Genomic DNA, 27918 nt, shown 5'->3' with positions numbered 1-27918 from the left:
CTGCTTAATCTTAGCTGAGATAATTACATACATATGGCTGTCTAAACATGGAGTCAACAGGAAGGTATCCAGCTACATGTGGTACTACAAGTAGATCAGATTTAACTGCAACAGCCAGCAGCTGAGGATATTAGGTGAATATCGGATGTTCCCTGATGAAACTGATCTTTAAAAAACTGTCTCTATGGGTTGGTACCAATATGGATAAAACTCATGTTAGTATCTCATGATATTCAAGTAATAATCAATATAGAATTTAGAGTTACTTATTTCTACCTGTATTTCAAAACATGACAGAAGAATGAAAACTCTCTTTCCAGGAAAAGGTGTAACATATTGCCTAAACCATCTGTAGTGCTCCGTTGATGTTGGCAAACCATGGATAATATCCAGACGATCACAGGTGTGGATCACTTGTTTTACTGGCAAGCAGTCTGGGAAGCATTTAACACCAGTCACAAGACAGCTCGCACACCCCCACCAACCCCCCCCCCCCCCAGGATTCGGGGGACTTTTCATCCCCGCCAGCCTCTGCGGAGGCGTATTTGCAGCATTAGAGTCAGCGACAGCGCGAGCTCGAGGTACGTGCCCTCCCTCGTGTTCACACGTGTTCTTGTAAACTGAGAGTTCAGACAAGCGAGTGAAGACATACTTCAGTTTTATTGTTGTTTAGGCATGGATAGAAACATCAATTCTTTTGCGCTCTTGGTTCTTGAAACGTGCCTATACTGAACTCGGAGCAGCGAAAAACCCAGCTCCCAGGACTGACGATTTAAAGTGCACAGGAGATCGAGCAGAGTCCCAAAGGCGAGGAGCTGGTTTTATTCCTTTTTCGTAGCTGTGGAAGTTGAAGGACTTTTTTTTGTTCTCCTCTCCCCTGTATTCCCGACAGTGGTATGAAAATTTTCAGCCCGTCCCTATGCTTTCCCTTATGATCTTTGGAGGTCTCTTCTCTGTATTTAAGAACTATTTGTAGTGTTATCAACAAAGACAGGTCATGTTTGCACACTCCTGCAAAGGACTCGGTTACACGTTGTCCTGTTCAGAGTCACGCCCACTGCGGTTTTGTTTTTAAAAAATGTGTACCACTTGGCAGTGTTCTTGCACCAAAAGAAAAAGATTTATTTGTATATAAAGTAACTTTTTTGTGTGTTCAGGTTTTATTTTGGAAAAACAGGTGTTTAAAAATTTTAGAATTTTTTTAACAAAATTCTAAAAAGAAAAAAATCACAATATTTACAGAGATAACAGAATGGCTTAGCCATGCAAAAGAAATTACTTTGGTTTTTCCCCCATTTTACTTTGGTTTAAATATTGAACAAGATTATAATTTTTTTCTTTTTTGCCAAATAAAACAGTAACTAATTAAAGTTTAGAGGCATGTAACAGGATTTCCCCCTAATATTTTATACAGCATAGAGTTTATAGGACATCTTATGTATTTAATCCATGCCAATGCACTACAGGAAGCTTTTATTAAGACATCAGTCACTACTGCCCAGACATTTAACATTTTACAAATTTACAAGTAACAGTGTTTTCTTCCCCCTAAATAATGCAAAAGTGGCAAAATACATTTCCTAACGTCCATCTTTTTCTTTTTTTTTTTCTTTATTTTTGCCTACCAGTCTATAAAAACTTACTTTTTCCCTGGATATTTGTAAATGGAGACCTGATGTTCTGCTTACTCTACTGATCCTCTTCATCAAAGCTGCCTGTTACTTTTTTTCCAGAAACCAACCTTCTGCATAAGATGAAAATTCTCTCCTTTAAGTACAACTTTCTATTGGCCATTTACCCTAAAACATTTTCTTATCAGTACCATTCTAAAAATTCCATCAAGCATAAAACATGTTTATAAAGTTACAAACTTGAATGTAACTAAAGATACATAGACATTGTTACAATTATATGTACTGTTTGATAAATTAGGTACCAGTTAAAAACACTAGAATTATCTCAAGGTGCATTCAATATCTGTAGCATAGTTAACAAAAACACACAAAAAAATATATATATATTCTATTTTTGTGGGAAAAAAATGCAGCTTTGATATGACCAGTTTTTAAAAAAAAGTTTCCAATTCTGACTGGTATCTTTTTGAAATGAAGAAAAGATACAGTACTTTAAGGCAGCAGATAACATAAAGGAATCAAAATTAATCCAGAATTCCAGTTCCTTATCCTAATTCTAACATGAGAAACGACTGAGAACATATCAATAAAATGAGTGTCTTGCTGTAGAAGAAAAGGATTATTAGCTACCATCCACAGGCAGGCTAGGAATTCTTCATTGTCTTCCTTGCTCAATACCCAGCCTTCTCCGTGGAAACTCTTTATTCCCTTTCTGGCTGTTTAACTTTGCAGAGTTCTATAAATGTTCACTTTTATTAACCATTTAGTTTATTCCTGTCACAGCTGTCACCTTTCTTCTTTACTATGATTTCAAAGAATGAAAAAGGAGCTTGACATTTTCCTTTAAGACAATCTTACACTCTAGGTGCTTGCTACAAAGCAGAGGCTTCACTGATAACAATCAGAATTAGACATGTACCTGCTCAAAGGGTGTCATAAAAACAATTGAAATAAAACCATTACACTATACATCAGATTAACAGCAACTCCCAGAAGAAAGCCTTACAGTGTATAAAAATAGCTACGTAAAAAATTTACATAAAGGCAAACAAAAAGAAATCTTCAGTGCAGACATTTACAAAAAAATATTTCAAACAGAACACAACATGGTGACCTATTATCATGGCTGTTGCCAAAATTAGTTTGTGGGGTTTTTTTTAGCTTAAGATAATTGTGTCTAAAATCCTTTGAAAACTTGGTAGTATGATCTGTTTAATACTTGAACCATGAGTAGCTGTCACTTCTTTGTATATGTTTAAATACAATCCACGTTCATGCTTCAATTGGTCTATATGTATTCTCTGAAAACATGAAAGATAAAACCAGTTAAACATTTTAAAATATGTTAAGCAACATAGTTACTCAGTATCTAACCTTCAAATAAACAGCTACAGGAAGAGTAGTACTTCCTTCTGCCCTTCAATGATGAGGATACTTTCTTTCATGATAAGAATACCTGTTGCAATAGTGTTCCCAGTAAACCCAGTAAGTTTATCTGCTCAGTAACAGATTTATGGATAAGCTTTCCTTTATGTAGATTTACTGATCTGAAGAAATAAAATAATTAGAGTAACTGATTGCACTGGAGGCACATGATGTTATTTGAACTCCTGTGTTCAATAAATACCCTCAGCTAACTTCAGCTCCATCTAATCACCTCAATACTGCGATATTGCAGAAGGTACCAGGTCCAGAAAAAAAAACAAGCCCCAACCAAAAAGATTACAGAATTTTCCCATAGAATTGCAGTAGAAATGCTGGGTATTTACACTGCAACTTTTTCAAGATCCAAATTTATTTTCTACTTTTAAATCATTCATAGGGCATAATTCTGGTATTCCAAATTCCCTCTTTCAAACTAGTACAACAGTGATATTACTAACGAAGTGCATACAGCAATGCTCCATCTCTTTGTACACTATACAATAATTTTAGCTAGTGAATTCTGAATATTTAGTGCAAAAATAGTACCTTGTACTTTAAAATTTCAGACAATACTAACATATTGAAATGATTAATAACGAGAGCTGTCTTTAGATAAGAAACTTTTTTTTAATGTAAATATGAAAAGTGGTAATTCCACTCACAACACACCACCACTGAACACTTACTACTCTAATTTTTAAGAACAGCAGATGACTAACTCAAGAAACCTCAATACAATTAGCTGGTTTCCACACTGGTGTGCTCCCACAGTGTTAATTTAAAATGGCCTTAGTTGGTCAGAAAAATGGTCTCAACCCCTACTTTGGGTACTAAGGGGAGAGATGCAGCAGCAGTGTATATACATGTGAACAGTGGGTGGTGCTGTTGGTGCTCTGTAATGCTCCTGTAATTCCTAACAGAACTTCTGCATCTACCTGATTATTTGTATACTGTTTATTTTATATAGATCCCATCTGGGGAAACTTTCATACCTGTTGCATTGTTACTAACTTAACAGACAGGATCTCTTTCCTGGATAAAATCGCTAATAGTATGTGAAATCTTGAGTAAAAGAATGATCTTATTCTAAGGAAAGTTTCATGCCTCTTGGAGTGACGATGAATAAAGCTGACCAAGGACTTAGAAACTCTTGCTTCCAGCAACAGAAGAAGGTTCCTGTGAACATTTCAAGTCATAACTCAAAACCTTCTAAACTATACCTAAACACACTCTTCCTATACAGACATGTGCGCACACACACACACACACACCACAGTGATATATTACACGAATTTGAATTTTCATCCCCCCAAGTATGTGGATTAAAACAAAGCAAGTATTAAGTATCAGGCTTCTTTAATATGTGTGTATGCAGGTATGAATTCTTAACCGGCCAGAGGCTTGAGTCTGTCTGTCCTAATGCTGCACCACTCAAAATACTCCCCTGTTTAACCTCTGAGAGGTGAGCCACAGACTCCAAGCTACCACTGTGACCACTAGGCACAGATCACTAGAGAGAAATGGTGGACAAAAGAGATGTTAAATGCTGCAATATGAATACACTTACCTGGAATGATGACGGACACATTTTGTCTCTTAAGTTTCAGATTTATGATTGTTTTCTTCTAGCTTTTTGTTTTCTTCTATATTTCCAAGATCTTTGTCTACATGTTTTGATGCTGTCCTATAATGAAAAGTTAAGGTCATTTTTACATGTCTACAGCATTTTGTTCCATCCTAACGACACTGTCTCCTCCCTGTTCAGTAATACATGAAATTCTTACAGTTCTGGTCTGAGCAGAGCAACAGGCTTGCATATGTCTGTAAACAGACCAACAGCACCAGTTTCCCCACTGGAGTTAGTACCACAGGAGGTATTCCAGTAGGGCTGTGCATGTGTTTCACTTTTTGAGGAATCCGGAATCATTCTCAGCTAGCAGACATTTCATCATGTTAAATCAGCTGTGCAGATCTGTGTTTCTTGACAAATTAATTGTGTAGCTTGTTTCAGTAAACGAGTTTGCTTTAAGGTGTAGTAAAACGTTATGTGTGGCTAAGATATCTTAATCAGCATAGCTATCTTCCGTGTATTTGCAGTGATTGACTTTCAGAGCCCGTGCTGAACAGCAGCTCTTCAACTGTGGAGAAAGTAATGAAAATTCCGGCAACACCGAAAAAACCCATCTGGTTTCCAGATCTGTGCTGGCTATGACTGACAAGCTTTGGGTAAATGAGAGATTGTGTAAATGTTTGAGGAGGAAAAAAAGAGGTATGCCTCATTTAAAATAGCAGGTCTTCCTTAATGCAAGTAGTGGAGATGAATTAATGAGTTAAGTGCTTAGTTTAGCTTAGCACAATAAAACGACTAAGCCATTCATTTAACGTGTGAGAAACCTCACTGTCTGCCAAGGTGAAAGATTCCTGCAGTGCTGCAGTAACATTTTGAAGGCTGCAATTTTTAAAATGTAACTGGACAAATGCTTTGAGTGGGACAAAGTAAATCCCTTGTGTCAAAGCAGATCATCGTATATGCATTTTCTCTATGGATAAATTGTTTTCCCTACAGAAAATAACGTCCATTGTCACAGATTCATGCATATGCTCACCCTTGCTTCAGGGTAGAGACCCGTAGTGATGCTGACTTGCAAAATACAATGAAGACACAGGTTAGCAAGATAGTGTGACATGTCACGCTGACACCATGCAGGTATGTACCTCCCAAAACTGCTGATCTGATTTTTTGCTATGGGAGTGTTTCTGTGCACATCCTCCATCTGAGCAAAGGCCGCCAGCAGTGGCCAACCACTATGTGTGCCCTGAGCTGGAGTAGCCTTGACCGGTACTGTTAAGAGAGTACAGTTTAGTTCTTGTCTCAGAAGAGCTTCTGACGGGGTGCAAACGCACCTCACCCTCAGCGCCTCTGGGAGCACTGCTGGAATGCTGCTCTCTGGGCTGGGGAGCAGCGTGGGAGGTGGAGTGCTGGGGGCATGGCATTCTGGGCCCCAAATCCCCCCCATTACACTGAATGCTTCAAAGCTGCATTTACCTTTTACTATTGGTTTTAGAGTGTCTCTTATGTTTGTGGGGCCGACAGCAAGGTGTCTGTGCTGAAAATCCACTTACTGCAAAGATCCAAACTTCTGCTTATTGCTGGCAAATTTATTTTTTAAAATGCTGAGATTATATCACCAAGTGACTTGTTCTACAATGGTAAATTTCTATTACGCAGTAACTTTCTACTTTCTTCTGGTGTTCAAAACCTGAAGCACGTGATGTGCACAGAAGGAAAGGATGTAAGATGCAATGAAGAAGAAAATTCAATGCTTCGTAGAGATTGACGTTCTGTGATCTTAATAACCTTTCACAAGTCTCTTTAGTCCTAGTAAAAAACAAACAAATCCTCAAACAAACAAATCCCTTAAAAAATAAAAAAAAACCCTTCTTTTTTTTAAATGAAAAAAAAATGTTTGTTTTAGGTAGAGCACAGGATTTGGCTTGTCATGTGGCTAATGAGTCTTTTCCATAAATAAGCCTTACAAAACTGGAGACGGTAGGGAAAGAGATGAAAAGCTGAAAGAATGAGGACTTGGGCAATTACCTGAGTTGAAATGAGTTGGAAGTGAGAAAGCAGTGTCATGCAGGTCTGCCCTCGTGTAACTGCTTATGTCTGCTCTTAGAGACAAGAGAGTGGACTGGATACACTATTGAAATGGCTCAGTGTGATTTTTTTTTTTTGGCCTTTTATCAAGAGTTTTACAGTGCCCAAAACAGACTGGATTTCACATGACCTGACACTTAACAGCAGAGGGAACTATAACTAGCATTTAGTGGTCTTTGATTAGGTTAAAATTATTCAATGACTAAACCTGGGAGGTCCTGCAATGCGATCAGGTTTTGATTTTTAAAGTGTTCTATTTTAGTTCTGCATTCAGTGAAACTGTTCCCCTCACTAAATGTCACCTCTATTTTCCTGAGGCCAAAATGGGTGAAAACAGGAGACTGAAAAGGCAGCACTCTGACTTTTAAAGAGGCAGGCAATCCACAACTCTTTTGGAGGATGGTATATACAGCTTGCTTGAAATGAGAGCAGCAGTTTTTCATGTCTGACAATCAGACGGATTTAGATTCTCAGTGCCCCAGACTGAAATACAGCAGTTTAATTCTGGTGGTTTGTTGATCTTGCTGATTTTTTCTTGTTTGTGTTCCCCAAATCCTGCTATCTAGGCAGATTCACCCCCTCAGCACAAGCCATACTGCTGCCTTTTTTAGTGCTATCTAAATAGTGTCATTAAGAGACAGAAGAGTAATTTTGCACTGAGTTGCACCAGTGTGATTCATTGGCAGTGCTCTGACAAAGCAGGGGAACAGGCGACCCTGGCACGGCACCAATCCTCAGGGCTCAACAAACGTGGCCTGGGTTTGTAACAGACAAATGGCTCACAACATGGTTTCCATCTCTTCCTGAGGTGACTTGAGGCATAGAACAAACTGTCCTTTGCCATCCTGATGTTCAACTACGGTTGTTCCGTACTTTTTCTGTGCATTAACTCCTGTCAGCTTGCTCCCTTTGCAACTCAAGAGCGACTCCCTGATGCTACCTGAGCAGCTGGGCAACTCTGTCCGAATGGACGGAAACACTCCTGAGGATTTGCCGAGAAGGAGAAGACAGCCCATGTTGCCCAGGCCATCTCACACACTTCAACATTACCTATAGCCCACACCTTAGCATGCTCTGGCCATATCGTTCCGAAGAGTGAGAAGCTGGTTGTATGAATATGTTTACTTATGTCTCTCAACTTTTTTTAAAATTCATTTGTAAAACATAGATCATTCCCAGCTCTTCCTAAAATTATGACTCCTATTTTACATTTATCCATGCCTGCTCTTCAGGAAAATAATGATCCTCAGGGAATCCTAATCAAAATCTCTCTGCACGTAGTACCAAAGTGAGGTTTTTAGTTTTCTCTGGAGTGTGTGTGTGTGCGTGCTGAGGGGCCGTTATTTTCATGGATTTTGTTTAGATACTGTTCATAGCACTGTTCTTAATATAAAGGCCATTTTCCATCTCAATTGTTTTGCCTGCTGTAGGGTAAATATAGACTACATATAGATGACCTAGAAATTGTTGTTTGGTTTTAATTCCTGATTTCTTTTAATCTCCCAAGTCTAGACCTCACCCTCAACACTGTTTAAGGAAGAAAATCTGCAGTGCTCTTTGTCCTTGTTAGCCAAGCTTGCAATAATGACAGGTAAGAGAATACACATCGGTGTAGTTCTGGGTGCTGAAGCAAGAGACACGAATTTCATTAAAGCCTGCGTTACTTTTGAAAGGCATGTTAGACGTTCAGCTGCACTGCTGCAAAAGATTTTCTAGGAGCTAACGGTCTTATACATCCAAATCTGGATTATCTGCAACCTCTTTCTCTTTACCCCAATCTTACCTTCCACTTCCTCCAATTATTTTCAAATGTCTATCAGTCAGAAAAAAGGCAGAGATATTAGAAAAATATTCCAGTCATCAAGAAATGAGTGACCATTTTTTTTAATTTGTGCCACTTTTATAGAAGGTTTGTGATGTGAACTGACACTTTTCAGAGATGTTTCTAAGTTTGTCTTTTCTCTGGAAGGGACTTGCACGAAAAACAACAGAAATGCTGAGTCTTGTTCAAAACATACAGCTTTCCTATGTATTTGGCCTGCCACGTTTGAATTCACACACTAGTTCCCTATAAAGTATCAGAAAAGCAGAGTTGTTATGCTTCAAGTGTTCAGTTACAGAGACACTAGTAACGTTCTTGATTACTCTGACCTAAGAAGAATTTTAAGAGTTTGGTGTGCTCAGAGTATGAACAATCTTAAGACTGCTGCTGTGCTTCCATTTGCCCAGCTGAATTTTCCCTCACTGCATTTTAATCCACTTTAACCTTGATCTAGCCTTCTGTGACTTGAGATGTGTGCACCTCCAAACCAAAGGAACAAAAATGGGACACAGGTCCAATCCACATGCAAAACTTCCATGCCTAGAGAACAGGGATACAGGGTGCTGGATGCATTAACTTCTCTCTAAACCTTTAATTTGTGCTGTACTCTTGGCTGTTTCTGGCAAGGTGAAAATTTCATGTATGAAGGATTTTCTGAAGATGGGTGTCCTAGAATCACTTGACTGACGTCTGACACAAAAACTTTAGAAAGATTCTGAAGTGCTAAATTATATTTTGTTTGGTGCAAATTAGTTTAAAATATCTTTTCTGGAAAAAGGAGAAATATGTAGAAAACAAGTCTTTGGCCTTCTGCTCAGATGAAGGAGAAACATAGCATGCTGGGGTAGGTAGCCTCAGCTCTTTATTGAAGAGGGGGCTGGTTGCAGGATGTGGAATACAGATGAGTCCCTGATTTATGGGATAATATAGTGAAAAGAGTATGTGGCAATAACCAGCTTTTGCATCAAGTGGAGCTGAGGCAGTGAGTAACTACAGAAGTGACTTATTGTGAATATATTCCAAGGCTACAAGTGTAATTCCTACTTAGTGTGGATGACAAGACAATAGAAGATTATACAAACCACAACATCAATAATGAAAAAAAGTAATGTTTTTCTTGCCTCGGCAGACTTGGAAAGTTCTGTGCTGCTGCCTTCTCAGACTTTCCTTTGGCGTCACTTTGGGGATAGAGATTAGGTGAGTTACTGTTCAAGGGTGGGTTCAAAAAATAACTACTAACGCTTGGCCTGTATGGAGATGGAAGGGTTGTGATTAGACACAGCATGTGTCTAAAGGTGTACGGTGCTTTTGACAAGGTCTGCTTTGATTTCTAGGCTATAATTCGTGGTGAAAACTTTGCCAGAATAGGTACTGACACTCCGCTTGCTCTTGCAAGTATGGTGTGCAGGAAGCAGGGAGGGTAACAACAGATCAACTTAAATATATGCTGAGAACAGCAGATTGTCAGTGATGATGCATCAGTTAAGGGTTTCAGAGGCCAGTAACCATGTATCAAATATGAAGTACAGTATTTAACTCTACAGGGATTTTTATTTGTTCCCAGTGAACCTGTCTCATCAATTCTAGCTCTAATTTTTACTCTAAGCTTGTAGAAGAGAAGATGAGCATGAGGAAAAGAAGTGTTGGCCATTTAGAATACACTGTATCCTATCTTTGAAGCTGAAAAACTTAAGTCATAAACTGATCTCAGCAAAGGACATGCTATATTCTAAGATTCTTGTTAGCTCTCCTCATGCTACATAATCACAGAATCACAGAATCACAGAATGTTAGGGATTGGAAGGGACCTCGAAGGATCATCTAGTCCAATCCCCCTGCCGGGGCAGGATTGCCTAGACCATATCACACAGGAACGCGTCCAGGCGGGTTTTGAATGTCTCCAGAGAAGGAGAGTCCACAACCTCTCTGGGCAGCCTGTTCCAGTGTTCAGTCACCCTCACCGTAAAGAAGTTTTTCCTCAAATTTAAGTGGAACCTCCTGTGTTCCAGCTTGCACCCATTGCCCCTTGTCCTGTCAAGGGATGTCACTGAGAAGAGCCTGGCTCCATCCTCTTGACACTTACCCTTTACATATTTATAAACATAATGGTACAAGAAAAGATACCCTACCTTCTCTGGTTTCCTTATACCCAAAAACCACCTCTTCCAAAAAACCCCAAACCAGTGAATGACAGTTTCATGATTCCACATTCTTATATTCAAAAGGAAAGACAAAAGAAAATAATTCTGGACATAATTACATGAGTAGCAAAGTGTGGGAGGAGCTCAACAACATATTATTACTTTTTAATTTCTACCAAAAGAAGCATAAGTTTTGTAAAAAATAATTTTTTTGCCTGTGTAATATCTGAATGTGGTTCTGTGCTTGGGTAATTTATAGCAATTCTTTATTTGAAAAACTTCCAAAACCTGCTCAGTTATGGCTGGAGTAAAATCCTTCTGTATTATCCAAAAAAGAGTATTTTCAAGCAGATGGAGAATTCCTTATTGTACTTGCACATCAATGAAAATACATTTGTTCATAGTAAAATCCCACTGGTATATTTTAGATCTTTTTTGATCCAATTTTAATGAAACGTCATAGAAAGAACAACTGAACTTTAAGATTACTTCTATACCTGTACTGATTTGTGCATGTTATACATAACTACCTTAATCTTCCCTGTTGAGAAGCAGCTGTAAGGAACCCTTCAGAGAGCAAACCTGCCCTCTGTTCTCCCTGGAGACAAATGTCTGGGGTTAAGGCCAAATGGCACACAGCCATGGCCATCTTTAAAAGGATGGAGAAACACGGTTATTTTTTGAGATCATCCAGTTCATCTTCTCAAGCGAGCCTGTGTGATAACAAAGAAACAAAGCAGGCCTCACTGGCAAATCCTGTCCTATGCCTAGCGTGTCCAAAACATATTGATTTGGATGATAGCTTCTAGATTTTCAGCAACACAATGTCTATCTTTACCAATTTTACTTTAGAGATCTCAAAGTATATATGAACAAATGAATTAAGGATCTCTCTTCTCCCTCAAATGGTTTAGACTTACTCTGTAATTTATTGCATTTTTAAAGCAAATGAGCTACCCAGCTTCTAAATGAAGACAGTTTCTAGTACCAGTAAAGTCACACAGAGGTAACATCTCACAATTCAGTAGCAGGTACTATATTTAAATGTAAGAATCCACCCAGACTTGGCTGTCAGTAAAGAGAACCTCACTACAGGTGATGACCGATGAGAAGTCTTGGAGCCCCACCTCCAGGAGATGAGTCCTGTTAAGCATCAGGACAGGCCGACCAGAGGTACCAAGGTTCCTTTCTCTATTAAATGCACCTACTGTACAACTTTTCCCCACTCAGACTACTGGAAAGCTGCAGGAAGGAAAACAGGTAAACATACATTTCTGCTTATGATTCTTTTTTTTTCAATTTAGTATCAAATTTTCCACAAATTCTTACTTTGATTTCTTCACATAGAGCCAGTAGACAACACCTGCAACCAGAGCAGCCAGCAGAAGACCGACTACAATCCCCACTATTAGCTTTGCTTGGTCATTAACCTTTTCGCTATTGTCATCTGAAGCAAAGAAGAAAAGTTAATGAGGTGACCGACCTATGATAAAGTAAAGCATTACACCATTTCTGAAGAATTTCCATCAGAAACAAGAAAAGGGGTTAGAAAGTCAAAATTAAAAAAAAAAAGTAGGCATTGTTCTTAAAAAACACATTTAAAGCTTCGAGCAAGTCACATTCTTAGTCAACCATGGCACCAGCTATTTCAAATCGAGCCCAAATTTGAGGGACTGTGGAAATTATTCAGTGATGCTACACAGGTCTTGAACTGAGACAATCAACAGAAAGGGTTATGGAGACAGAAAACCATACATACCATTTCTATCCTCTGGCTCATCGTATTCTGGAATACTTACTGAAATGCAAAACATTAAAATTAATTTAAAGATAAAATGTGTTATAGCTGAACATCACCGTTAATTGCCTATTTAAAGAAATGACAGAAACACTGAAGCTTAATGCAGTGTTTCCCAAACAGCAAGGTAATTAATCTTATCGTTAAGTGGAAGTCTTTCTTTTGTAACTATAATATATCCAATTGAAGAATCTTATTCAAAACCTGTAACATTAATCTCAGAAATAGTTCTGACTGCGTATTTCTGTGCTACCCTTCCACAAACTGTAACTTCTCACCACCTTTCATCATTGAAAAGTGGCATTTGATTAAAGCCCAGCATGGCTGATTTCTGTCCTGCATCAAGTCATACCAGTAATAATAAACTGGAATTCAGGGACTAAAAGATTATGTTAATTTAGTAATAAATAAAGACTTTAATCTTTGTAAGTAATCTATTATTTTGCAATATTTTTGTACTATTATCTTGTAATATTATTTACAAAAGTAAATACATTGCATACATGAGATAGCTAGCTAAGAAAGTAATGAAGACTAAGTGACTTAATCCAGAAAGCTATCAATGAATTTTATGTACTACTGATCCAGAGTGGATTTACAATTGCTTGACTTAAGACTAAAAGGTTAAATATCTTAGTATTAATATTATTGTGCAGAACTACTCTTCATATGAGTGTGAAGTGTGGGTACTTTATGTGAAACTACAACTTTAAGGAAATGGTCTTTAGAAGACACTCACTAGCAGAGACGTTCAGGGAGGTCACAGTCCTTTCTAGCTGATTTTCTGCAATGCAAGTTAAAGTCACATTTTCCTCGGGAGCAATTACAATTTTACTGGAAAATTTTCCATTAACATATCTGGTCTCCTCTGTCTGAAAAGGCAAAAAATGAGTATTAGTATCCTTGAAAAATGCAAAGAACGATACATGCATTACCTGTATCACACACTGAAAATTTTCAGAGGGAAGTAACTTTCAACTATATTTCAGTTTTTCAAACAATAACAATAGAAATAATGCATTATTTTATTAAATGGTAATGTGAACATTTGCAAGAAAATGCTTTGGCCAAGATATCCAGTTACAGCTACGTTTTGTATAGTGTGCACTGTAAGACCACTGATAAAGAGGCATTTTTGAGAAAGTTTACCACATCCTTTATTTGCTTTTGTTTCTTTTGACTATTTAGAAAATATTCCAAGTAACAAAATTCTTCAAAAAAAACCCCAAACCAAACTTCTAAGTTCTCATTTCTTTCCATCTTGCTGTTTTTCATTTATGTCTTTATAAGGAAAATAATCAGTGTAAGTTTTCCACTTTCTGGCATTCCAAGTTAATTTCCACACTAAGCATTATTTTGCCAAGCCACATGGATTTAGTAGTACCTGCAGTATCTGTACTGTAATAGTGATGTGAAGTTGTTCCTTAAACTTGCTGTACATCATTCTTAGATTAATACAATGCCCAGAGAAAATTATTTTCTATCATTTATATAGCTGTCAAGACAATTCCTGCCCTATAGCTTCAAATAAATGGACAAATTTTGACAGCTATACATAATTCTGTAGGATTAAAGCAAAACCTAATGGAGTAATGAAATCTACAGGAGCACTGTGCATTATACTTCCAGTTTCTGACTGCTTGTATAGAAGCCTCATTTATTTTTCCTGCTAAGGCAAAATGTGGAAATGCTTTGCACGTGATTTGGTAATCAATATGAAAATACTTCAGTTTGCTTAGTGTTTTTCCTGCTGCATACGGGTACTCCTTATTTTTCCCCCAGGATGACTGCATTAGGGTTCTGTTTTCACTGAGAAAGAACAGGTATAACCATACAAAAACAACTACAAAAATTAGGATAAAAACTGCAAAGCCCATAAGGAACCATATCGACCATATTTTCTGACTTGTACTTATGACATTTCATTACATGTCACCCAGTTAATGCCTACATCAAGTACCCATTTGCTTTTTAATTTAAGTTCCATAGTTCCATCATTATTTGTAAATTCTTTATGCAATGGCAAAATCACCACATTACCCAGATAAAACGACTGAGTACCCTCACTTAAAAATTCATATTTCATTTGTAACCTTTTATTTTTCCTTCCAGCTTTGGCTTGTAGCCAGTGGATCTTCTGTGCCTCCACCTGCTCTATTCAAAAGACCTTTATCATCAGAAATCATCCATGTAGGTACCATGTAGCTACATCTACCACTTAACATTCTCTTAGATAAATGAAATAGTTTTTTCAATCTCACTACCTGGAAAATGTTCCTTGATTTTAAATCGCACCTCCTATGCACTACTGTTTGGTGAATAAAATAAGAAGAAAGATACTTGCTTTATTTATGATGCTTCCACTACCAGTAACTGTCCATTGCACTGCTGGTTTGGGGAAACCTTCCACATGGCAGATAATCGTTTTAGACATTTTATTTGTGTTGGTTTTCTTTGTCATTTTGATTTGAGGTTTTCCTACAAGAACAATATGACAGTTAAACATTTTGCTTGAAAAGGACAGTTAATAATCATAGCTATCTGCTCCCTTACCTTCCACAATAAGTTTAAGTGTCTTTCTTTTCTTTAACCCTTCAACCTCCTGCAGAGTAGTTTCACAGATGTAGTTTCCAGCATCTTGATACTGAAGACTTGAAAATGATGGACTTGTTTGCATTCTGGTATTGTCCTGATAAAGTAAGGAGTTAATCTCTGCGAATTCTAACTCAAAATACATTAACCTCTAAATTACAAATGTGACTACTATCAACGGAATTTTTCACATGCTTTGGTAGATTAGAGCCTTACTCTTAAAGTGTTCCCCCATTAATAACTACATTTGAATAGCTGACAGCAACACAACAGCATGAGAAGTGGAAACTACTGAAGGTTTATAAAAGCCACCTCCCTTCTTCTGGAACAACTCTGCTTTCAAATCAAGGGCATAGATGGGATCAATTATTAGTTCTGAGCTTTTCTAGTAGGCTGGCCAAAACCACTAGTCGTACAAGCTGTTTGAGACACAGACAACTCTCCTCTAGGAACCAGGCTTATGAGATCAACATATGCTTCTAAACAACCATCAGGTATCATTATTTTTAGTTTACTGCAGTATAGGTTTAATTTAAACCCATCATCTATGACCGCTACCTTTTTCACCAGCCAACGAACACCAGTTGCTAACATTTGATCTCTCAACATGTCTTGCCCTTTTATTATGTTCATTGGAACCAAGACCAAGCTTGCCTCTGAGAAAATGGTTAATGAACCCAAATTCCTCCAAATGGGCTTTCCTTCTTAGAGGGACCTGATTCTCAAAGGGCCTTGTACAGACCGTTTCAAAAACCTTCTATCTGTGTTACAGTGGGCATTACTTCTCTCCATTTGAAAACTGAGCCGATAATTACAGTAACTGACATCAACTTGAGTCAGTAGCTCTCATTTCAGCAATATGTGTAAGACCCATTTTAACAACATTCTTTTAAAAAGCCCAATGAATGACTTCCTTCCAAAACACTGAAGTAGCAGCAGCAATATGGAGAGGAGAACACTCAGATGAAGTGTGAAGTAGATGAATTACTGACCTTTATCCAAAACACAGTTGCATTTCTACTAGAAGAAATTGTGCATGACACAGGCAGGGCCTCTCCAATCTGTTTTGTGACTTCTCCGCTAGGAGTAAGCTGCAAATCCAAATCTGGGATAGAAAGGATATTTGTCAAAAGTTAATCTCTGAAAGCCTGGCCCATTTCAAAGGCTTACCAAGGAAAGAAAACGTGACTAATTGCACTCATTAAATTCAAAATTTCATTTCTTCAATATCTAAGTCAATTTTGCAAGTAAGAGAGAAGAGAGAATTATTCTAAAATAGGCACTGGAGAACATTCACGTTTTGGCTGTAATTATAGGCTAAAAGGAAAAGCAAGAACTCACTAATCACTAGGCAAATGGATACATTTTTTTCACTTTGTACTCCTGAAAGAATGACAGAGGAGGTACAAGAATCTGAAGGAGTACTTCACATATCAGTATGTGCATCTTGAAAGGGAAAGCACACACTGCTGAGAGGGTACCTTGCTACCCAGGTAGAAATGTATCTTCAGGGCAGGACTCATGCAGGTGGGCACAGATTAACCTGAACAGTAAGTGTGGAAAAGAGGATAGGAGGACAAGGGGTAAAACTCTCTCGAACCTGATAAAACAAGTTGATTTTTATCCTCAGCATCTGGAGAGGATGAGGACGGTCAATACAGGATATAGAAGACATGATACTGACTGAAGGGGCAAGAGGTCTGAATTACAGGGTTGGGGGTCCACACATGAGACTCTTTGATTTATTTGTTTTCATTTGTAACTTAAAAAGCCATTTTTGTGTAACTCAGAGTCCAAGCTTTGCCTGATCTGTTTCGTCTCCAGAGAAATTGCAGTCAGTGATAGCTCTGTTTGACACAAGGCAGGGTGAAAGCCAGTAACAGAAGGGTCAGGAAACACTGCTCTAGATTTTTCTCAGTATATGGATTCGGCGGGCTAGTGTTTTCTTTTTCAAAAAAAAAAAATCCTACACTGAAAGAAAAGCAGAGTTTGACAAGCTAAGCTTCTATTTTGCTTCCCCTCTCACAGTGCCTTGCTTGCTAAGCCAAGTTGCCTGGTCAAATGACTACCACAGATGCACACACACACACACACAGACTCAAACAGCAAGCACACATGATTTCATTACGAATACAGTACCTGCTGGAAAAGGATGGCAAAACATACTTTGGGCTTTTAAGCAGAGTTTAGAAAAAGCTTGAGGCAAAATCACAGTTGGTAGAGGAAAGAGAAAACAGTGAGCCTTCTTTAACAAAACAGTGAGCTTAGCTACTGGCTTCATTTAGTCGTTAGGGAACACCATTGTAATTAAAGGCAGAACTTGAGGGAACAAGTAGGGTCCATCCTGTAGTATTAGTCTGCATTATTATATGTATTACAGGTTTAATGTTTAGTCCGAGAGGTCACAAGGACTGTACTTTCATCTGTGCATGAGAGTAAAGCAAAGAACTTGCTGAAGAGAGAAAATGGCATTTTGTTTCTGTATTCCTCTGGGGATTTCTCCCCCTGCACCCCCAAACTAGTAAATGCAACCAAACTAACAAGATTCTCCAGATCTTACCATTGCTTTCACAAGGGAAAAAAAGAAAAAGAAGAAATAAAAAAAAAGTGACAAGACTCAGCCAGTGAGCATTTGTGTATAGGTTCAGGTGGTGCATGGGATGTGTTTCTTCTTGCTCTGTCACTCTTGAGCACGTACTACCACAGCAGAGGGGTGGTTGAAGAAAAAGCTAAGAATTTTTTTTCCCCCCAGGGTGACTCTCCTTCAACATCTACTTAAACCTTTTGTTCACTGAAGCAAAATAGCACCTCAAACCCAAGAGATCACCGAAGACCATACATGAGGGACTCCTCTCACATACACCACAGGAAGCAGAAACCTACTAAATTTTTGGCCTTCATCTCAGGCAAGACTGACACTGAGCCCAGAACAATCCTTCAGCCCAGTCTTCCTCCAGGGTAGCATGCCTGCACCCCCCCCACCAGCCCTTTTTGAGATTACAACCCCTCTCACACAGCGGTCTCGGTTGCTGTAGACATTCAGGAAAAATTTCAGTGTGTGAGATGAACTGCGCAGCTCAGAGCAGTACTGGTAAGGTGACTTATGAGGCAAGCATAGAATTAAGCTACTATTTAACAGGATTCCCTCTAGGAAATCTCCATAGAGCAATTTGATTTGGATTAATATTCTGCCAGTTTATCTGTAGGGTCCACAAAGAAATGTGATGTAGATACTTTTACCTCTCAACTTATACGCTCCATTAGTAAATAATCTCTTCTTGGTACAGAAGTATGAGAAGAAAATATTTCTTGCATACAGAAGGCTGTCAAAATTCATTTTCTTTGCCGTTGAAAGAAAAACTTTGTTGCAAGAATTTTCCATATGTTTCCTGTTTGGCTTTGAAATGTTCTTCATAAACAAACTTCTCATCAGGCATCATTTTCAATACATGCTAGCTCTTAATGTGGTCTCATGTGAAGTCTTGCATTGATTTCAGTGCTGTCTGCATACCAAGTAGCACAGGGAAGAGGCAAAAAGTACATTCTGCATGTATTACGACATCATGTGAGAGAGGCATGGAATTAATGTAGGAAGGACTGGAGCAAACATTTCCGTTTTGAAACTGTATTGCACATACAGGAGAGGAACCCAGCATTTAAAGGGGACCTCTGATGGAATACTGTGCTACGACTGGGAAAACCACGCATGGAACTTGCCTGTAGTCTGAACTCCCCAAATATACTAGTGGACAAACAGAAACTTCTAGTATACTGAGAACAGAAGATTTTTTCCACGACACATTCAAAAGGTGATTTCCCCTGTATTTTCAATGTGTCTGTAAGCACAAGAAAAGACTATAAAAAGTAGCTATGGAGAAACACAAATGGTAAATCTCTAAAACCTTTGAATTTACTGGAAGGTTTGCAAATCTGTTTCCCTGGAAAAGACATTTTAGCAGAAGGAAAGATCACTAAGAGGAAGTTCCAGAGCCCTACTCCATACTGGGTTATATGTGCAGAAACAATTGTATCAAGAGATAAAGAAAAATGACTGTGGGTGGAAAGTCACCTGCTGCTTCAAAGCTGAGGGAAGGTACACCAGTCCTCTATCGCTAGGTGCTTTCCTCACCTCGCACAGGGTGTGCTCCTAGAGCAGTTTAAGTGGTTGTAAACAGGTTCTGCCACAGCCCCCTCTCTTCTCCTTCCTGGCCTCTGGCAGTTTTGCTCAGTTAATCCTGGGCAGACTCACTCAAGGCACAGAGCTGGCAGAACATTAACAACTTAGTGTGAAAACACCAACCCCATAACATAAATCCTGTTCTGTTGCTCCCTCTGTTGAGGGACAAATCACGCCAACCACAAGCACTCAGCTCTGCCGGACTTTAAACTGGGACCTTGCTGCACAGATCCTCCACCTGCTCTGAGGGGCAAGAGCCCAGGTTGTCCGTTATGTTCTGTGGATAAGGAAGAGATTCTTTCTTCCCCTCTCAATTTGCTTTATAAATAAAGTATTTCCCTAAACATTATGGGTAACTCAGATGCTTTAATATCAATTTCCAACTTTCTATGAATCTCATAATTTACATTCATCTTGGAAAAAAAGAGCTTGGCATTGAGCCAGAATATTTTGCTAAAAAAATATTTAAGGGCTATAATGTGCTAATGTATTTTCATACCAGCAAGAACCTTTCCCTACCTAGACACTGAAAAGAACCAGTGTAATTATAATGCTCAATAAAATCTGGTGGGGAAAAAGCACTACAGTTGAAATGTAACAAATTAGTTACATAAATTCACAGGCTTAAACTAAAATTATTATATTGCCTGTTTTTTGTTGTGTATTTATGTGAAAATAAAAAACTCTATAAAGTGTCAAGATCAGATGTAAGGAAATGAAAAGCCCTGACTCAGAATGAAGGCTTTTCCAGTGTAACAGCATAGACAGGAATATTCATCCATATGTGAAAAGGTAAGCAATAAAGCAAAAGAGGGAGAAAAAGTAGGATTTAATAGGCATTAATAAGAAGTAGTTGAAGGACAAAAAACATCATGGAGGCATAAAAAACATCTGAAGATCTAACACCAAAAATATATAAGTATATTAGAAGGAGAAAGCACTAAAAATTAGTGAGTTATGCTGGAAAATTAATATAAAGTAAGCAATTGAAAGATGAAGGAGGATATTATAAAGCATCTATGAGTTTTATGACTTTTTCAGAGGAGTTCTCCTCACAAGAAAACATGCTGCAGAAATGCTTTAGACCAGCTAAGGCAAGACACTGAAGTAGCTTGAAGACAGGGCACTGTCTGGGCATTCAGGAATTACAGAACTATTGCAGGCCACTGTGCCCCACTTAAGCAAAGGCTTTATTGCAGACAGAGGTGTTTAAGAAAAACAAACCAAAACAGAACAAAACAAACCCAAAGTGAAGCGAGGCAGCAGGGTACTAGATTGTACCTATGAATTCTGAGTAGCTGCACTAGCTGCCAACACTAGAAGGACTTCTGTCAAGAAAATACATGCTTCTCGCCTGTAGTGAAGCTCTTCTGACATGCAGACAAATAGCAGAGAAAGGAAAATTGGCTTGTTATAAATAACTTGGAGCTGAGGAAGTCATTCTTTAGAGTAACTGTTTATGGAAGTACAAGTAGACATGCAATCCACATGGAGTGAAATAAAAGGGTCAGTTATACCACAGCAAACTGCCTTTGATATTGGGCAGCTAGTGGCAGCAGTACAGAGCTCTCTTCAGATCTTACATGCCCTGACTCTCGGCAAAGAGAAGGGGGGTAGGTAGGAAAAAAACAGATGACCTTATTAAATGCAAATTATTCATTAAATGAAATAGTGTAATTAGTCATATACAGATATCTTCTGCATGCATTTTACCTCTTCCAGGAAAAAAAAAAAACAATACAAAAACTAAGTATACAAACATGAAGTTTCTTTTTATGTAAACGACTGTGGAAGCCTTTGAACTTCATTACCCATCATGTCCCTCTGAACCTGTAAACTGTTAAAAGGTATTTATGCTACTGGAAAGACTACAGACCATTGGTGTTTCCAAGGGAAACCTAGTACCATTGGCCCGAGCCTTATTTCACAGCCTGTGATAGTATAGCGAAGCTTGAAAGAGTTCCTGCTCTTGTTTTCTCACATAAACAGATTAAAAGTGACCATTGAAAAGCAACCGTTGCTTCAATGGTTCAAGCAGTTCAATGGCTGCTTTTAAAGTGGTGCTGATAAAGTGTGAGTAAACACCCTAGTATCCAGCTAAAGAAACTTTACTGAGCTCTGAAGCTCTCATGATTCTGGGAAAACTGAAAAAAGCAACTTGTCCTAAGTGAACATATCGAATTCCTAAGTCTCTTCTCTGGACTCCTAACATGTTAACCTCATTGAGATAAGATGAAGGCATACTAGACTAATGTGAATTTGACTATGAAGCATGACCTTCAGCGATACCACTGTGGGCCAGCTTGTGTGTTTGAGTACATTTCAAAGCAAAGCTGGAGCAGAATAATTTGCCATATATATGTTCACGAGTGAAACATAAAATACCAGAATTTTCACTGTATGTGACAGTGCAAGACTATCATATACTGTACAAAGTTTACATGAAGTGCATCTGTACCTAAGCCAATGAATTGAGGAAATTAGGTTTTCAAACAGAAATATTTTAGAAAAAGTAAAAAAAACAAAAGAAAACAAAAAAAAATGACCTGACACTACTTTAAACCAACCACATCTTTCAGTTCTTCTGTAGATTTACTGGACAAATCTACCTAAGTAAAGCAGAAAGAGATCATCCCAGAAGGTGCAAGATAGGTTTGTATGCTAACTAGGAGTGCAAAATGCAGTGACTTACAGTGCACAGTGATGGTGGTTGAGTCCATCATGCTTTTGTCAGTCAGAGAGCACTTGTATTCTCCTGTTGCATTTCGTCTCACATCTGTCATTATGTAAGTATCTGAGCTTCTTATACCTTCTGTTTCTCCCTGTGGATGGAAAACAAAACATTTTTTGTATACGGGCCTGCTAAAAACATTCATTTTTGTTGAGGATTTTTTCTATTATAAGAATGGTGAAATACTCCAAAATACGTATAGACACAGCATCATTGAAGTGTAGTTACCTATTAATAGTACTAAGGTTTATTTCCTGCATGATACCATAGTTTTAAAAAACACCTATAATTAATAGCTTACTGTTTTAATTGAATGACTAACTTATTTTAAGAGGACATTAAAATGCAAAATTTGAAAGTTTAGCAGAAAGACAAAGGGGAGAAAACAAAAGACTGACACAGTCTACAAATAAGAGCGTTGCAGAAATCACAAGAGCCAAACAAATTGTGTTTCTAAATCTCTATCTTAAATTATATATTCAGTTTAGGAAAAACCATGAAATGAAGCATACTGCATTACACATTTTTAAACAGCACAAGCAAACCTTGTTCTATTCACGTCATGGTATGAAGCCTGTTAGGGTTACACTACCTTATATGCAATTACCTACAGAAATTCATTTTCAAGTGTAGCTTTCTGGTTGTCCAGTTCCCCAGTTTTCACCTGATTACAACTGACTGACTTAGATCTGCTTTGGAACAAGCACAGAATGAAACTCTATTTCTTATCTCTGAGTCCAGAAAGATTTATTACGATACCTGTGAGTCTTGCAAAAAACCCACCAATTCCATCTCTCCTTGAGAGAAAGGACTAGTAGCAGGTAGCAGGGAGACTGAAGATAAGACAAGCTGGGGTGTTTAGCTCACTCACTGTGATCGTGGAGCAAGGAGAGATATCATTCACTTTTCCCCGGTATATAACGAGTTCCTAGGATGACTCACTGAATCTAAATGGCTCTTCTGAGAACTTCAGCTCCTAGTTTCCCTTGCTGCTCTTCAGCAATTCAAACATGCCAGGAGTCCAAAGTAGATGAGGACTATGTTCAAAGGGTGACATGCAGTTTTCTGAATACCTGAAAGCATGCCACTGCTTTTGGCCTCTCTCAAGATCAGCTCTGCTCACTACTGCAGTAGGAACAAAAAAAAGGGATATAAAATAGGAGAGAGAAGCAGGGCACGGGAAGCAGGACTAGGAATCTTAGAATATAAAGCCACATCTGTCTGTGGATTTCACCAATACTAATGGTACCAAAGCCTTTATTTTTCTCAGTCTTCATCTTATGCATTTGACAGATTTGTTCTACACTTTCTCCTGTGCTGTCACACTTGTTCTTTTTTTTGTGTTGTTATGCCACCAAACAATTAATTAACTAAAGAAAAGAAATTGCAAAGATTTATCTGTGAAAGTCCAAAAAATAGCTGAATTAATTTCCTGTACTTTCACTGCTGGATCTTAGTCTGTTATGACAACAGATGAGGTGATTTTATTCAAGGTGCTAAACCCTTTTTGTCAAAACTGTTTCTTATCAAAATATGTGATGATGGGAAATGAAGCCTAGCAATTTTTCGTAGGTCCAAAGCCCAAAAAACTTCAGGTGGGGTGGAGGCAAGGAGAGGTTTTTTCAAAATATTTTGCCAATCAGGTGAGGCATTCTCAGAGTCTGATATAATGGTCGATGTCCATCTTCAGTTTTAGTCGCATCAAATTCCTTCCTTCATTTGTTATGAAAATCACATATACAGTGACATGTAGCAATGTCTGTAGGAAGGGATGATACAGAATATTTCACTACACAGTGACAGCGAGGCAGGACTCACTGGAACGTGAAACAGGAACTCCTGTGGAGGAGGGTTGCCATTTCCTGAGCACTTCAGAGTGATGTTATCGCCTTCTTTAATGGTACTTTGTGGCAGCACTTGAATAGTCACCTTCTCTGTTGGATCTGTGAAAATAATGTACACATTTAATAGCTTCTGCAAAAAAACATACAGTAACACTATGCAAATGATATTCATGGCTGAAGAGTATGCAATTTTATCGTCAAGCAGGTGAAGATGTTTGTATGTGTCAATCTTTTTATAAAAGAACTGAAGTTAATCACACTTTCTGTATTTTTGCCAATGAACTAAGTGCAAAGAAGTCATATGATATAAAATTAATTTTTCTTCACCAAAATACCTGTAACTGAAACAGCAATGATTACAATCATGTCATGTGCTTAAAAGAAAAAAACCCTGATCAGTGTGAACAGTTTCATGGTGTGATTTCATCACGAGGGATTAACTCGTCCTTTGTGCTGCTCGCTGTTCGGAGGACTGCAGCAATCAGAACAACAACCGAAGCTCTCAACGCCTTGCATTAGTACGAGGTAACGGCCTTCTTGCATTAAAAAGAAAAAATATGAACTAAGCGACTATGTTCAGCTTATTCTATATGCTGATCACTACAGGCTTTCAGAAAGATGAATTTGGTGAACATAATAGGGCCCTCAACATAGTCAACAGAACTGTAAACATAACATACTTCTGTCACGTTCAGTGAAGTTGAACTGTAACTTACATTTTGCTTTGGTCACTTTTTTTAAGACAAGGACAGAGTAGATTTTAACAGATGCTATTCTTTCTAAGTAGAAGCCTAAATATATCTTTCAAAAACATAGTAAAATGGACAAAATTAAAGGAAATAATAAGGGCAAATAACTGTCACTGTTCTAATTTCAATGAATAAATAAAATTCTACCAAAGATGCCAGTCTTGCATTAAGACACAGTACAGTGCACCTTATTAGACATTAAACAAATCTACATGGCAGAGAAACCCTTGCCTGACAGCTGATTTTGGGTATTTAGAGAAGCGCATGCTCTACAGCCCTTACAACCCTTAAGAAATTCATCACGTCTGTCTTCTGCTAAGGGGTTTCTCAGTAACAGGAGCTGCATTCTGCTGTGGCCTCTTGATGACTGAGAGCCCTAACACCACGTCTCACTCCTCGTCACGGGAAGCGTGGTACCAGGCTTCAACAAACCACATCCCTCCCTCCTTCAGATGCAAGAGCCTCGGCTCCCTTCCATGTCCAAATAGCTTCCATCCCAGTACCTTCAGAGCTGAAGCACAGCTTTGCCTGCTTAGGAAAGGGAAGCCCAGCATCGTTGCTGGTGTGGAATACAACAGATGCCATGAAGCAGCTGCCAGAAATCACATGCGTGCCTCTTGGTGGCTGCCGGGCCAAACCCCCAGTTTCAGGGGCTGTCTGGTGAGCTAGCCTGCTGCAGGAGCTTGTCTCTCCCTCTGTCAATTTTATGTGAATGTGACCAAATGTGAAAAAAGTTATCATAAAGGATATGTCTAGATATACCATATACCCTGGAATTGCTTAGGCTTTGTCTCAAGACTGAAAAGGGATGAATTATAATGAGAAAGACTTTAGGACTTCAATTTGGAACAAGTTTTCCCACAGAGATGAACAGGAGTGGACACAGTTAAATGAGAACAACATTCTTGTAAACCACCAGTCTTTCCTGTAGGAATATCTTACCCTTCTATCTACTGTAATCTACCAAAAGCAATTTTTTAAATTTCAATGTCTAAACTGGAAAAAAAAAATCTACAGAAGTAAATAGCAAAAGACTAACTAAATTGTTCTCTTAAGGTGAAGAGGTCACCTTCTGAGGAAGACACAACCTGATGACAGGAAGACACAGTGTTCAATGCAATGCTGAGTGCTGCTTGGCATGAGTAATGTGCTCTCCTGCTTTCACTAATAAACAGGAGGAGCCTGGTGAAGGTACATCTTGTCTCTCCATGGCACATATCCCTGGCTGGGCCCACCTTACCTTGTGCTTCTGCAAACCTGAGATTCTGCTTTCTGCAAGAGCAAAATTCTGGGAGCCAGCACCTAAAGGCAGTTATTCAGTAAATGAATGCTGCTATCCCAGACCCGCCACGGCCACAGCTGCGTAATTTCAAGGAAAACACCAATGCTGGAAGCAGCATGAGTATAAAGTGTCTTTGACTCTAATCTGTTATGTGAAGAAGCTTATCCATAACAAGACAGATACTTAACAACAGGGCATGATTGGAAAGTCTGCCTGCGAAACATTATCTTTTTCACAGAATGGTTTGGGTCGGAAGGGACCTTAAATATCTTCTAGTTCCAACCCCCCTGCCACAGACAGGGACACCTTTTCTCTAGACCAGGTTGCTCAAAGCCTCATCCAACCTGACCTTGAACACTGCCAGGGAGGGGGCAGCCACAGCTGCTCTGGGCAACCTGGTCCAGTGTCTCACCACCCTCACAGAAAAGAATTTCTTCCTAATATCTAATCTAAATCGACCCTCTTTCAGTTTAAAACCATTCCCCCTTGTCCTGTCACTACTTATCCTTGTAAAAGTCCCTCTCCCGCTTTCCTGTAGGCCCCCTTCAGGCACTGGAAGGCTGCTAGAAGGTCTCCCCGGAGCCTTCTCTTCTCCCGGCTGAACAGCCCCAACTCTCTCAGCCTGTCTTCATAGGAGAGGGGCTCCAGCCCTCTGAGCATCTTCGTGGCCTCTTCTGGACTCCCTCCAACAGCTCCATGTCCTTCTTGTGTTGGGGGCCCCAGAGCTGAACGCAGTACTCCAGGTGGGGTCTCCCGAGAGCGGAGTAGAGGGGCAGAATCACCTCCCTCGACCTGCCGGCCATGCTGCTTTTGATGCAGCCCAGGATACGATTTGCCTTCTGGGCTGCAAGCACACATTCCCAGCTCATGTTGAGCTTCTCGTCAACCATCACCCCCAAGTCCTTCTCCTCAGGGCTGCTCTCAATCCGTTCTCCGCCCAGCCTGTATTTGTGCTTGGGATTGCCCCGACCCACAGGCAGGACCTTGCACTTGGCCTTGTTGAACTTCATGCGGTTCGCACAGGCCCAGCTCTCAAGCCTGTCAAGGTCCCTCTGGATGGCATCCACATTTCTACACTGATTAATGGTGAGCAGAACCCAACACAACTGGAGTCTAGATAATTTACATATCTGAGATAATATCTAACTGTCCAGCTCCAAAAGTTCTCTTGTATTACTCATGTTACTTCTGGTAGCTTGCTTGTTACAGCTGCAAACCAGAGCTGATAACTACTGCTAGCGAGCTAAGTTATCCAATTCCAACTAGCACCCAACTTGGGAGGAGCGAATTCACTCTTCTTCTCATACTAGGTTACAGTGGCTGGCTGCTTCCAGGGTGTCAACTAGCTATTAAAACACTTGAGTACTAGAGACTGCACTAACCCAGAGCTAAAACAAAACAAAACAAAACAAAAACAAAAACAAACCAAACAGTAAAACATTTCTTAAATCCTGACTGAATAGGTGTATCTTTAAAAAAATCTTGTGTAGGCATAGTTTTAAGCATGTTCTCCCAATTTCTTTGTGATAAATGGGTAAGTTGCAAGGAATCTCACTAGATATCAGAATGAACAGCAGGTCTTCTCTGGATTTTTTTCTACTTGCTTCAGAGATGCAAAACATGATAGTTTTGAAATCTGAAAAAAAAAAAAGGCTGAAAGACTTCCATTTCTTAGAGTTGGAGTCCGCCATTTTTTTTTCATCTGCATTACATTTGACTCATTAAAAAAATTTATTAAGAAAAACTAATTAGGATCACTGAACTAAATTAAAAAACAAAAACAAATCAGACATGTTATTATCATCAACTAACATCAGTCAAGGAATCCATCTGTTGAAGCTTTGGACGTCTATTAATGAAGAGTTTCACAAATTCATTTGGACATGCATCTGAGCAGAGCAAGGAACTGAAGTTACAGCAAATTAAAATACTCTGAAAGGAAATTCGGTAACCCCATATTCTTAAAGCCAAAGTTCATACTCGAGGTCTCTTCAGTACTGAAGGGTGTGCCTGCCTCCCACTGTTAGCTAATTAGCAGAACAATGATTTTGCCCATCTCTGAAGG

At 38.9% G+C, this 27918-nt stretch overlaps 1 protein-coding gene across 1 annotated transcript in view; it reads right to left on the bottom strand.

Moving 5' to 3' along the window:
* Positions 1 to 2038: 2038 nt before the first annotated feature.
* Positions 2039 to 27918, bottom strand: part of ALCAM (activated leukocyte cell adhesion molecule) — a 128272-nt gene continuing 102392 nt past the window's right edge. Inside the window, exons 7-16 of the mRNA XM_068417320.1 lie at positions 23797 to 23921; positions 21940 to 22069; positions 16063 to 16175; positions 15032 to 15167; positions 14823 to 14956; positions 13218 to 13350; positions 12440 to 12478; positions 12010 to 12127; positions 4627 to 4743; positions 2039 to 2935 (exon numbers count right to left, since the gene is read on the bottom strand). Of these exons, the coding sequence (XP_068273421.1) occupies positions 4656 to 4743; positions 12010 to 12127; positions 12440 to 12478; positions 13218 to 13350; positions 14823 to 14956; positions 15032 to 15167; positions 16063 to 16175; positions 21940 to 22069; positions 23797 to 23921 (1016 nt within the window). The 3' untranslated portion in view covers positions 2039 to 2935; positions 4627 to 4655. The remainder of the gene's footprint in view (positions 2936 to 4626; positions 4744 to 12009; positions 12128 to 12439; positions 12479 to 13217; positions 13351 to 14822; positions 14957 to 15031; positions 15168 to 16062; positions 16176 to 21939; positions 22070 to 23796; positions 23922 to 27918) is intronic.

The sequence above is a fragment of the Nyctibius grandis genome, chromosome 23, assembly GCF_013368605.1.
Source record: "Nyctibius grandis isolate bNycGra1 chromosome 23, bNycGra1.pri, whole genome shotgun sequence".
In the NCBI taxonomy this organism is placed as follows: Eukaryota; Metazoa; Chordata; class Aves; order Nyctibiiformes; family Nyctibiidae; genus Nyctibius; species Nyctibius grandis.
This window is presented reverse-complemented; position numbering and strand designations above follow the sequence as displayed.